Consider the following 12,877-nt stretch of genomic DNA (forward strand, 5'->3'; position numbering starts at 1 on the left):
TTACCATTCCAGTGCTCCTTTGAAAGGTTTTGTTTTTTGTTGTTTTAAATAATAGTTTGTCCATAATATAAATGGAATCCAATAAGATTTTTGTTACCCAACTTCGCAGGGATAATTTGTTATTTTGGAAGGGCAGCAAGACTGATGATAGATTTGGAGTCAAGAAGATATGGGTTCAAATGAGAGGCTTCCTAGCTATAGGACCCTGGATAAGTTAATTAAGCTCTCTGAGCATCAATTTCCTGAGGCATGGAAGAGAAATGGGGTGGATGGGGAGGGTTTACAGGAAGAGGGAAGGAACCCACTAACCAGATGAAGTCACACACCATGTAGGGTGAGGTAGTTACTAGGTGCAAACTGAGAAGAGCAAGATGGCAGCTACTATACCCTGGGGCTGCACTGGAACATTAACCTGTTTAATAGGACTTTCTTTCCTCAATCCAGCCTTTTATCAGGGAAGCCGTTTTCCAATTTGCCAGTTGATCCTCCACTTCATGTTTTTCTGCTTGAAGTTTGAAAGAGAAGGGATGAAGGAAACTGGAAAAGAACCAACAACAATTTTTGAATTCTCATCATTACAGCTCTAAGCAGCCAGTTTGGGGGCAAATTATTACCTAATGGCTGATATTCTGTGTCTATGCTATTTAAACTACTGTTCTAAAACCTTGATGAGCATCAACCTGAGATATTGTCTTATTGAATATACTGTAAGAGGGGAGAAGCCAAAAGCCATAAAGGAGCAGCAGTCATTTTTCTCTCATTACAAGTTGGGGCTGGGGGCTGGAGCTGAAGAGAGAGTGTATTATTTTTCATAACCTTCCAAAGTAAATATAAGTCCCAATCATACCCTAGATTTAGAGAGATACATATAAATCATGAGCCAGAGAGCAATGTTGGAAAAACAGGCACCGCTTTAGCTTGAGCGCACATCGGGGAGGTCAGCTTCCCTCTTGGCTACCTAACAGCTTAGCCAATGAGGGAGGGGGAGCTATCATATATGCAGGACTTATAGTGAGGATGCAGCTGGCTGGTTGTCGTTTTGGGGCAACAGTGCTCTTGGTCTTGCTCACACACTCCCCCTGGAGGCTATCCAAGGAAGGATTCAATGTTAGGGCTAATCAAGAGGGATTAACTGATACAAAAACAAACAACTACATACACACACAAAAAAAATAATAATAAAAGACAAAAACAGGAGGAAAAGACAATCGTTAGTGTGGGTTATAGAGAGAACAATAACTGAGCATTCAGGATTCCTGTGGCAAAACTAGGAGGGAGCAGCAGGGATGGGGCAGGGAGAGTAATAATGAACTATAGGGAATTCTCCCTGGCTCCTTTCAATTATAAATCTCAGCAGGAAGTCTGGAAAACCCCTAGCTGTGTGGAACAGAATGTTGGAAGGGGCTAGAAGTCTGTCTAGGGTGTTATTGAAGAATTCACCAAGTGAGACAAAGGGAAGGGAAGGGGAAGGGGAAGGGGGGAACAAGGCTTTGTCTTCAATGGATGACAGAGATATGACAAGTAAGCCATCCCCTGAGGTGTAGGAAATGATCTAGGTATTCTCCCAGGTTACCACCCCTCTTCTGACTTCCATCTTCTTCCCCGTTCCACCTGGATCCCATGGTCAATTATATCAACAGCGTACTCACAATCATTCCAGAATTCCCTCATCCCTATGTCTTCCCACACTTCTTTTTGTCCAGCCCTGGGTAGCCTCCATTGTCTACTTTCTCTATTCAAACTGATTTCACCCAGTATAAATACCCACTACTTAATCTCGTCTAGGCCCTCGACATTGTTCATATTTTTGGTTGTTCATCTAATCCTCACCCGGGCCCTTTTTTTCCATTTCATTCACTCTCTATTGTGGTCCCCACAGTGATAGCTTCCAACCTTTTCTATTCTCTCAACCCTGTCTTCCTTCAATGCTGCTATCCTCTCATGTTACCGATCTTTTGACTGCCAAATTGTTAGAAAGATAATCTATTTCCACTGTCTGCTTCCTCACCACTCATTTATTCCTTAACCCAAAGGTTCCCAAACTTTCTTGGTTCACCTCATCCTTAATGTCTCAATAACTTTTTTTCTTTATATATATGTACACATATACATATATTATATATGTACATATAATACATATGTGTATATATTTGTATTTATATATGTATGTATTATATATGTACATATATAATTTAATAAGTATTTTTCCTAAGAACTTAGTAGACATTTGAAAAAAATAATACATACAAATTGAAAGAAAGATTATTTTTATTTCATTCCAATTCAGCTGTATTTAATTCTTTAGGACCCCATTTGGGGTTTTCTTGGCAGAGATACTAGAGTGGTTTGCCATTACCTTCTCCAGCTCATTTTACAGATGCGGAAACTGAGGCAAACATGGTTAAGTGACTTGCCCAGGTTCACATAGCTATTAAGTGTCTGAGGTCGGATTTGAACTCACAAAGATGAGGCTTCCTGACTCCAGATTCAGCACTCTATCCACTGCACCACCTAGCTGCCCCATTCTATCTTTAGTTCTCTGTTTATCTTTCTCTGGGACTTCTTGCTTTGTTATTTCATCTGCTCCTATGGATTCAGCTAGCAGATGTCTGTTTCTATCTCCAATCTATCTGATCTATATCTCAACCTAGATATCCTAGAGAAACCTCAGACTCAACATGTGAAAAACTGAATTCCTCTCAAATTTCCAGTTCTTCCTTGCCTCACAGTTTATGGGCAGAATCAACCCTTTGAATTTCTCTGATAATACAGCTTAATGAAGTGGGGTAGAATAGAAAGACCAGTGAACCTGGTGTCAGAAAACCTAAGTCCAAATCCTATCTCTGATCCTGTGGTGGGAGCAATGTCCCAATCCCCCAGCTCATGTGCAAGTTAGGCTAGGCTTCCTTTTAAAAGGCATTGAAACCATCCTTGAGATTTAGTTGTTTCAAGGTACTAAAGGCTCACTCTGTTGCTATCACTTTCTGATTACCTGAATATTAAACAGCCACAAGGAACTCCAAGCCTGAGGTTCCAGGCACTCTCTGACGCTTGGCTGATAAACCAAGATGGGCAACTCAGCCAAAGTGAATCAACTTGGGATGTTATCAGTGTTCATCCTTGATGATGAAACTTCTCTTGCTATAATGGAGTAACTCTCCTTTTACTGACAGTTGAATGATCTATGATTGTCTCATTCCATCCTAATAATAAACTAATCTAAATTACTAGAGCATATGTGTGTATACATATACATGTTAAAAACACTAGAAAACTGAAGATAAAAATATGTGTGTATATGTGTACACATATACACATATACACATATCCCCCTTCATAGTATATATGTGTATGTACATATACATATATATGTGTATGTGCATATACATGTATATGCATGTGCATATATATATATATACACAATCATTTTAAGGAAAGATATATTTATTCCCAAATTTTCTAGTGTTTTTAACAGAAATAGGTATTGCATTTTGTCAAAATCCTTTCCTGTATCTATTGACATAATGGTTTTAGTTGATTTGTAACTAATATGCTATATTTCTTAATTAATTTTATAGTTTCCCCAATATTAAGCCAATTCTGCATTCAGGATATAAATCCAATAGTCTTCGTGATATGTTGTTTTAGCCACTTTGCTAAGATTTCAATGAAAGTTTTTGCATCTCTGTTCATTAGGAATATTGGCCTATAGTTTTCTTTTTTATGTTTTGACTCTCCCTTGTTTCTGTATCAAGAAAATATCTGTATCATAGAAAGAATTTGGTAGGACCCACTCTTTTGCTATTTTTGCAAACATTTTGCATAATATTGGAATTAATTGTTCTTTGAATGATTGATGGAATTCACTTGTGAATCTCTCTGGACCAAGAGTTTGTTTGGTTTGGGGTTTTGTTTTATTTTTTTTTTTGAAGTTTACATAGGACTTATTCAATTTCTACCTCTGAAATTAGGTTGCTAAAATTCTCTATTTCTTATTCTGTTAATTTAGGTATTTTATGTTTTGTAAATATTCATCTATTCCATTTAAGTAGTTGGTTTTATTGGCATACAGGCAAAATGCTTTCTATAATGTTCCTTATTTCTTCTTCATTTTGGCATGAATTCTCTTTTTTCATTTTTGATACTGGTAACTTGGTTTTTCCTCTTCCTTTTTTGAAATCAAATTTGCTAATGGTTTATCTATTTTTTAAGTTCCTAGTTTTATTTAAAATTTTTGCCTTCAATTTTGTTAACTTCTTTAATTTTTAAGATTTCTATTTTGTTATTTATTTGGAGCTTTTTAAAAATTGATTAGTTTTCTAGTATTTTTAGTTAAATTCCCAATTCATTGATTTTTTTCTTTCTCTTTTTGTTAATGAAAGTGCTAAATACTTTTAATCAACAGCTTTGAATCCCCCAAATTTTGGTATGTTGTCTCATTACTATCATTATCTTTACTGAAGTTATACGTCTTTGATTTCTATGACCAACCTATCAATTCTTTAAGATTAAGTTATTTAGTCTCTAGTTGATTTTTAATAATTTGAAGCCTTTTGTTTAGTATATTTTTAATTTGTTACATTTGATTGCATTATGGTCAAGAAAGCTTTACTATTTCTACCTTTCTAATTCATGAAGTTTTTTTTGTCCTAAGGCATGACAAATTTTTGTAAAGGTACCATACATAGTTGAGAATATATATACTCCTTTCTATTTCCATTCAACAATCACCATAGGTCTGTCATATCTAGGTTTTCAAAAATTCTATTCAAGTTTTAGCTTCTTTTTTTGTTGTCACTAGAATTAACTCAGGATAGGAGTAAATTGAGGTTCCCGACTATTACATCTTTATACGTATTTCTCCTTTTAATTCACCAGATTTTTTCTTTAAGTGTTTAGAAGCTGTGCCATTTGGTGCATACATGCTAAATATGGAAATCATTTTGTTGTCTAAGTTACTGTTCCACAAAATGTGGTTTCCTTTTTAATCTCTTTTAATTAAGTTTATTTTTGTGATTGCCAACACTGAAATTATAATTACGATCCCTGCATCTCTGTGTTCAGCTGCAATATGATAGATTTTGCTCTAACTCCTTATTTTAACTTTGTGTGAGTCTTCATGTTTCAAGTGTGTTTCTTGTAAATAACATTGTCGGATTTTGCTTTCTAATCTATTCTAATCTCTTCCATTTTATGAGTGAGTTCATCCAATTCACATTCACTGTTAGGATAATTGTTCGTTTCCCTCCATCCCATTCTCTCATGCTTTTTCTTTTCTATATACCTTGTTCCCTGTTTATTTCAAACTGTTACCCATCCTTTTTTCCCTTTTAACTTTCTCTTCATTATCCTCTCTCCAAACTTAGAATTTGTTTTGCTTATGACTCCCTGAATCTATTCTCCCTCTTAGGCTCCCCTTCCCCTCTTCTTGTTTTATTTATATCCCTGAGTTCAGTGTATTCCTACACAAGACTGTGTGTGTGTGTGTGTGTGTGTTTTGCCATCATTTGACCAGTTTAGATGAAAGTTAAGTTCTGCCCCATTCTTTTTTATATTTGTATACAGTCCTACTTGAACACTTTCATTTTATGGATCACTAAATTCCCCTATATTTCCTCCCATTTTCCTCTAATGTGTCCTTTCCACCACCCCCCTTTCTTTTTTCTTGCAGCATCTTTAAAATATGCCAAAATTATGTATAGCTCTCTATCTCAAGTGACTACTTCTTTGACCCTTTGTGACATAAGGATTCAGAACAAACACTTTTAATATCCTCTCTCCATTAGAATGTAAATAGTTCATCTTTATAAAATCTATTCTAATTTTTCACTTGTATTTTCTTTTTCTAATCTCCTATGCTTGCATTTCAAAGTTCCTTTTCAACTCATTTTTTTCATCGAGAATGTTTGAAAATTCTCTACTTCATTGAAGGTTTTTTTTTTCCTTATAAGGTTATGCTCAGTTTTGTTGGCTGTTATTCTTGGTCATAAATCTTTATCTTTTTCCTTTTAGAATATCTAATTCCATGTTCCCTGTTTATAGTGATAATTGCTAGGGTTAAGTGACTTGCCCAGGGTCATACAGCTAGGAAGCGTATGAGGCCAAATTTGAACTCATGAAGATGAGTCTTTCTGACATCAGTGTACCCAAGTATTTAAGGAGGGCTAGCACTTTGGCTTGCTGTGCCTTTTCCAGGACTGGTCATCCATCCTTGGTGTCCACCTGGCACTCAATTCTCACCTGTGGCTCTAAGAAGCTATAGCATGCACAACAGCCACACCCCAGTAAACCATCTCAGCAGATAGGCTAAACCAGACATTAAACCCATTGGTGAGTTAGGGACTATCTACTCCAAACATTTGAATACTTCCCCTGGTGGAAATGGCATATGAGAACAATTTGTTCCAACAGCCATGAAGGCAGCTGAAGCAGGTGCTGTTTGTGGAGTGCTTAGAGTTTGGTCAGGTATCAAAGATGCCAAGGTCATCCATTGCATCCCAGGCCACTGCCAGTCATCCAGAGTTGTCTTGCCACTGGACTTTGATGCTTCTGGAAGAGAGAGTGAGTCTGATGACTTTGTGCAACTGTGCCTCACTTAAATCCAATTCACTGGCAAGTCAACATATCACCTCATGATGTCATTGGTCCTCTTTGAAACAAGTGACAAACAATTGCTACACCTTGTGCAATCCTGATTGTCATTCCTTGACATTTAAATTCTTTCTTTCTGGCTGCTTGCAGTATTTTTTCTTTTATCTGGAAGCTCTGAGTTTTGGCAATGACATTCCAGGGAGTTTACATTTGAGAGTTTTTCTTCAGGTGATCTCTCTGTTTTCACATTGCCCTCTTGTTCTAATATGTTTGGGCATTTTCTTTAGTGAGTTCTTGAAATATGATGTACAGGCTCTTTTTTGGACATGGCTTTCAGTTAGTCCTATGATTTTTAAGTTATCTCTTATTGATCTGTTTTCCAGGGTAGTTGTTTTTTGTATGCAATATCTTGCATTTTCCTCTTTTTTTCTCATTCTTTTGACTTTAAGAATTTCTGTTGTCTCCTGGACTCATTAATTTCTATTTAGTCTATTTTGATTTTTATGGAATTTGTTATTAAGGTAAGGATCTGTTAAGCTATTGATCTTTTCCCCAAATCTCTCTTCCATAGTTCTCATTTCTTTTATGTCTTTTTTAACTCATATCATTTCTTCCAAGAAATCTAGTTGCTCTTGTGGGTAAGCTGGGGTTTTTTTGAGGTTTCAGTTGTAGGTGTTTCTGAGTTATGATTCTCTTTGTATAAGGCATAGGACAATGATAATTTAGTTTTGCTTTTCTGAAAGATTGAGTCTCCCAATCTTGCCCAAGGTAGAAGTTCAGGGGCCACTCATATGCCAAATCTCTCTAGTGATCTTCACAAGAGTGTAGACATCCTCTGTTTCCAACAAGGGCCAGTTTACTCTTCCTTAGATACCCTAGTGTCCTACCCATCCACCCCCACCTCCTCAGGGTTCACCATATTGGTGCAGTATTTAGTGCAGACATCCTATCAGTTTAGTCCATTGCAATTCAAAACTCCCGAGTTTGAGAGATATGACAGCCTCAACCTCCCCCAGGGGCTGGGATTACAGCTATATATCACCATTCCCAGTCAGAACAGGGGTAAATGCAGTTAAGAACTTAATACTTTTTAACTTTTTAATTTATTTTTATTTATACTCTTAAAAATAATAATCTTTATTCAACAAGCATTTAATAAGTACCTACTATGTGCCAGGCCTGGTGCTAAGGTCTGGAGACACAAAAATAAAAATTAAACAGCCCCTGCACTCAAGGAGCTTATATTCTATTTGGGGAAACCATATTTATACTTGATTAATAAAAATATGTAATAAATACAAAATGATTTGCCAATGGGGGAGGATAGGACTCAAATAGGAAAGTTATATGCAGTAAACCTGGAAAGGTAGGTTCATGCCAGATTGCAAAGGACTTTAAATACCAGAGAAATTCATTTTGTATCCTACGGTAAGTATAGTAAACTGATGTTGCTTCTCGAGCAGGGATGTGATACTGTGGGATCTGTGCTTTAGGAATTTGGCACTTACATAGAGATATGTAGGAGAGAAGGGATATTTGAGGCAGAAAGATCAATTAAAAGGCTATTATAATAGTTGACAATAGAAATGATGATAGTCTGAAATATGTGGTAGCTATAGAAATGAAGTGAGGAGTGAAATGAGAGATTTCTTCCCCCTTTCCTATTCCTGGTCATGTTCCCTAAAACTTCAATTCAGTTCAATTCAATTCAAAAAGCATTTATTAAGTACCTACTAGGTGCCAGGCACTGTGCTAAGTACTGGGGATACAAATAAGAAAAGGAAAGATAGTTCCTGCCCTCAAGGAGCTTATAATCTAATGGGGAAGACAGTACAAAAGAGGAAGTTAAAAGAGGGTGGGGAGGAAAGAATACCAGGTAGGGCACCTGACTCAAAGGCATCCTGTTTTGTGGAGTTGAGACCAAATAGAGCTGCAGATGGAAAGTGAAGTGAGCTTCAAAGTCTAGGTTCTGCTCTGCAGAAAGAAAGGCTTTGGTTGAAGTTTAGTGCTTTAAAGTTGTACGTTTTAGGGAGCCATATCAATTCTTAACAGGGTCCCACACATGTAGTAGGTGGGTGCTTGGTAAATATTTTTATGTTATTTTATTGATTTGCTTGTGTAAAAACCATTTCTTCAGTACTAAGACACATTTGAGACTGGTTACAACTGGCTGCCAAGATGGGCCTGAGAGCCGAAGGTAAGAACTGTCATTCCATGCATCTCTTTGACAGACCTGGGGCAGTTACGTCTGCTTTCCAGGTTTCCACTAAGATGCAAGAAAAATTTTCCTCGCGCTTTCTCTCTGCCTGATTGTGGCAGTCTAGATTGAATAGGGGAATACAAGGGGCAACTGAACAAGCCATTGCCTCATTTTTAGATGAATATTTTGGAGTCCTTTCGTAATTTTTATTTTTGGTAGGCATTTTGGAGTGGAAGTATGACAAAAGTATATCCCAGTTCTGCCAATTTGCTGGATCTTTTGACTTCGGCAAGTTCTACAAATTTAGTTTGGGGTAGATAATTTAGAACTTAATACGTAGGTCAGATGCCAAAATCGGAATTGTTGCACAATGTGACCATTTTGATGAAGATTAGGGGCCGAGATATGACTGGTCTAAATTGATTTCAAAGGCCAGCACTGTTAGCTTGCAGTTACAAGTCTACTAACTAATGATAGAGAGAAATGGGACCTGGAAGTCCCAGACTTTTTAAAAAAAGCTCGTGTTGAATCCTATAAATAAAGCCAAGTTTTATGTCTTGACAAAAAAAAAAAGAACTGTCATTCCTTCAAGAGCTGAATTCTTCCTGGAATAGCATGCAATCCACACCAAGTTCACTCAATCTCAAAGGCTCAGGGGCAGCTGAAGCCCAGCACCTGATGACAGTCATCTAGAATAATACCCCAGATAAACCCCTGTGCCAGCTATAGGAAGTGGTTGATTTTGAGCCAAAGTTTAGCCTAGCCCTGAATAGAAGGCATTTCAACAAGGGGGTTGGGGGGCAGAAGGAAGATGAAGGAAGATATTTTAATCCCAGGGGAGCCAGTAGTCTAGAATTCTCTAAAAGCTAGAATGTCCTTTAAACACTTGAATTTCGCCCACTGCTCAGGAAGCCTATCTAGAAATTCACTAGGTAGTCTGGTAAAGTGAGACAATTTTAGTGATAGGGGACTTTGACTGCCTTCAAATATCACTTTCTGTACAAAAAGAAAAGAAAACAACTTCACTCAAAAGTTACTGATGATGTCATTCACCAAATCCAATGACCTCTTCTCAGTCTTTTTCCTTCTTGAGCTTTCTGTGACTATTTTCTGAGGAGCAATATCCTAATCCACAAACTCACGCAGGTTCGGCTATTTTTTCCTTAAAAGATATTGAGACTATTGTCGAGACTTGGATGTCTTAGAGGACTAAAGGTTCACACTGTTGACATCACTTCCTGGTTGCCCAAATACAGAGCATCCATGAGGAACTCCAGCTGCTCTATGATGTGCAGTTTGTGGGAAACAGTGGACAACTCAGGCAAAGGGGCTTCACTCATCTGAATAAACCTGAGGCGTTCTCAGTGTCTATCCTTGTTAAGTCCCCTTTTCCATCCTGCAATGAATAATTAAATCTCCTTTTGTAAACTGTTAAAGAAAGGAAAGGAGAGGAGAGGAGAGGAGAGGAGAGGAGAGGAGAGGAGAGGAGAGGAGAGGAGAGGAGAAAAGGGATTATACCATGTGGCCTTTCCCAGTTTCTTTCCCTTGGCATTTGACCCTGTGCCACTTGGAAGGACTTTGCTACCTTTCCTGGCACTCTGAAAAATGCTACAAAATCATCCAATAAGCTACATATAAAACAGAGGTAATCATTCCTTCCCTATCCTACAGAGTTATCAGGAGGGTCAAATAAGATAATGTACATAATGCTCTTTATAAACACAAAGTGTTATATAAGCATCAGCTACTATTTTGTAAAGATACATAATATGTATGACATACTGACTACCCTGGACCCCACTGCCTGAAGGCCATTCTATAGAACAAGAAGGTTGGACTAGGTAGTTGATTGCATTTCACCCCTCCCCTAGAGTTGTGCAGTTTGTGGAGTTGAAACCAAGTAGAGTTCCACATGGAAAGCAAAGGGAGCTTCAAGTCTAGATTCTGCTCTCCGGAAAGAAAGTCTTTGGGTGGAGTTTAGTGCTTTAAAGTTGTACTTTTTAGAGAGCCATATCAGTTCTTAACAGAGTCTCACACATAGTAAGCGTTTGATAAATATTTTTGTGTTATTTTATTAAATATTTAATATTAATATTAAGTGTGTCTAGGCTCTCTGGTGTTCCCTCAATATTAGGAGAATCCCCTGGACCCCAGTTCCATTTAGCTACTAATAGTCAAATTAGCTTTTGCAAAGGAATATTTTTACTTCAAAAAGTATAATTGGAAATATACATACATACTCCCCCAACACGTGAGAGGCATTATCTCCCCTTCCCTTTGCACTATCTCAGTCTCTGGAAGAGAGAAGGGGTTTAGGTTCATAGTTTAGCTAGTTCCTGTTTGAAGTCCAAAATCCCACCTCAGGCTCTAGTCCCAGACACTCTGGCTTCTCAGGGTTTACATGCCAGGCTGACAGGCTGTACTATCCCACCTGCAATCTTGTCTTCAATGTCGTCGCTACTCAAACTCCTGGGTCACTTAGGAATCACCTTCAGTACCTGAAAGTGAGTAAGACAACACAGAACAGAAACAAATCCTACCAGACCTATTTGTCAGAGTTAGAGTAGAAGAGGAGAAAGTAGATAAAGGAAGCCCTTCTCCTCTCGCCAGTTCAGTTCTTAGTATCCATGCTGTGAGTGAATGCACAACAGGAAGGAGCACAGAAGAGAGGCCAGAAAGGAAGCAGCCAAAAGGGGAGCAACCTTAGTCTTGCCAGTTTCGAAAGTGTACCATAAAAAGAGACTATACTCATCCATATGGTAGGGGCCTCAGAGACCTCCATGCTAGGCAATCTGGACATGCTCCAATGGCCCTTCAGGGCACCTCTGTGTTAGGATGACTGGGCATAATCAGACATGCCCAGATTACATATGCATCTATATATTTCAATGGATTGATAAATATCAAATAACCATGATAACAGAAAGAATATGAAATCTCTACTCTCCCAGCAGATCAGGAGAATCTTTGAACCTTTAAGTGGATTTCTGTCCTCTCGAGTCTTCTGGTCAGGTCAACCTTAAGCAAAGTTGTGAGGTTGGCCATTTGAATATCTCCACTTCTTTCACTCTTTGGGACATTCCTCTTCAGACTGCTTGCATTCTTCCTTCTCCCTCACTCTCCCTGCTCTTTTTTCCTTGCCAAGGACAATTCCTCTATATATCTTCTTGATTTCATCCATTCCCATCTTTTCATGCAGATTCTCCCCAGTATCTCCCCTCACTCTATTGTCTTCATCCTCTCCCTATCTACCAATACCTCCCCTGATGCCTACAAACATGCCCATATCTCTCTCAACCTTAAAAAAACAACCTTCGTTCAATTCTATTATCTCCTTAGCTATTATCCTATATCCCTCTTCCACTTCATGGATAAACTCCTTGAGAAAGACTTTTAATTTTATTGCCTCTACCTCTCTCTCTCACTCTCTTTGAAATCTTCTGCAAAGTGGCTCTTTGACCTCATCATTCAATTGCAGCTACTCTCTCCAAAGTTATCAGTTCTCTCTTACCTGCCAAATCTAACGGACTTTCAAACATCCTCATCTATCTTGACCTTTCTATAGTCACTGACATCGATGATCATCTTCTTCTCAATATTTTCTTTTCTCTAGGTTTCTATGACATTGCTCTCTCCTCTTTCTCCTCTTATCTGTCTGATCACTCCTCAGGCCCCTTTGCTGGATCTTCATCCAGGTCATGTCCACCTACCATGGGCGTCCCCCAAGGCCTTGTCCTGGGTCCTTATCTCTTCTCTCTATAATATCTCAATAGGTCATCTCATCAGCTCCCGTGGGTTCAATGATCATCTCTATGTAAATGATTCCCAGATCTCTGTACCCAACTATAGTCTCTCTGCCAACCCTCAGTCTCACACTGAGTGTCATTCTCAACTCCTCTCTTGCATTCACTTCATATATCTAATCTGTTTCCAAGTCCTGCTATTTTTACCTATATATCCCCTTCTCCACCATCATACAGACATGACGCTAATGTAGACCTTCATCACCTCACACCAGGCTTATTGCAATAGCCTTCTGATTGGCTCACTGCCACAAGTTTCTCCCTATTCCAAGAAATCCCCCAT

The 12,877-nt window shown here is 38.2% G+C and overlaps 1 protein-coding gene and 1 non-coding gene across 2 annotated transcripts in view; both read left to right on the forward strand.

Moving 5' to 3' along the window:
- Positions 1 to 8,769: 8,769 nt before the first annotated feature.
- The window catches only part of CACNG4 (calcium voltage-gated channel auxiliary subunit gamma 4), a 46,192-nt gene continuing 42,084 nt past the window's right edge, over positions 8,770 to 12,877 (forward strand). Inside the window, exon 1 of the mRNA XM_036755656.1 lies at positions 8,770 to 8,788. Within this exon, the coding sequence (XP_036611551.1) occupies positions 8,770 to 8,788 (19 nt within the window). The remainder of the gene's footprint in view (positions 8,789 to 12,877) is intronic.
- LOC118849320 lies at positions 8,806 to 8,936 on the forward strand. Its single transcript, XR_005010369.1, has one exon. It is a non-coding gene; the product is annotated as a small nucleolar RNA SNORA31 (small nucleolar RNA).

Source organism: Trichosurus vulpecula, chromosome 4 (assembly GCF_011100635.1).
Source record: "Trichosurus vulpecula isolate mTriVul1 chromosome 4, mTriVul1.pri, whole genome shotgun sequence".
In the NCBI taxonomy this organism is placed as follows: Eukaryota; Metazoa; Chordata; class Mammalia; order Diprotodontia; family Phalangeridae; genus Trichosurus; species Trichosurus vulpecula.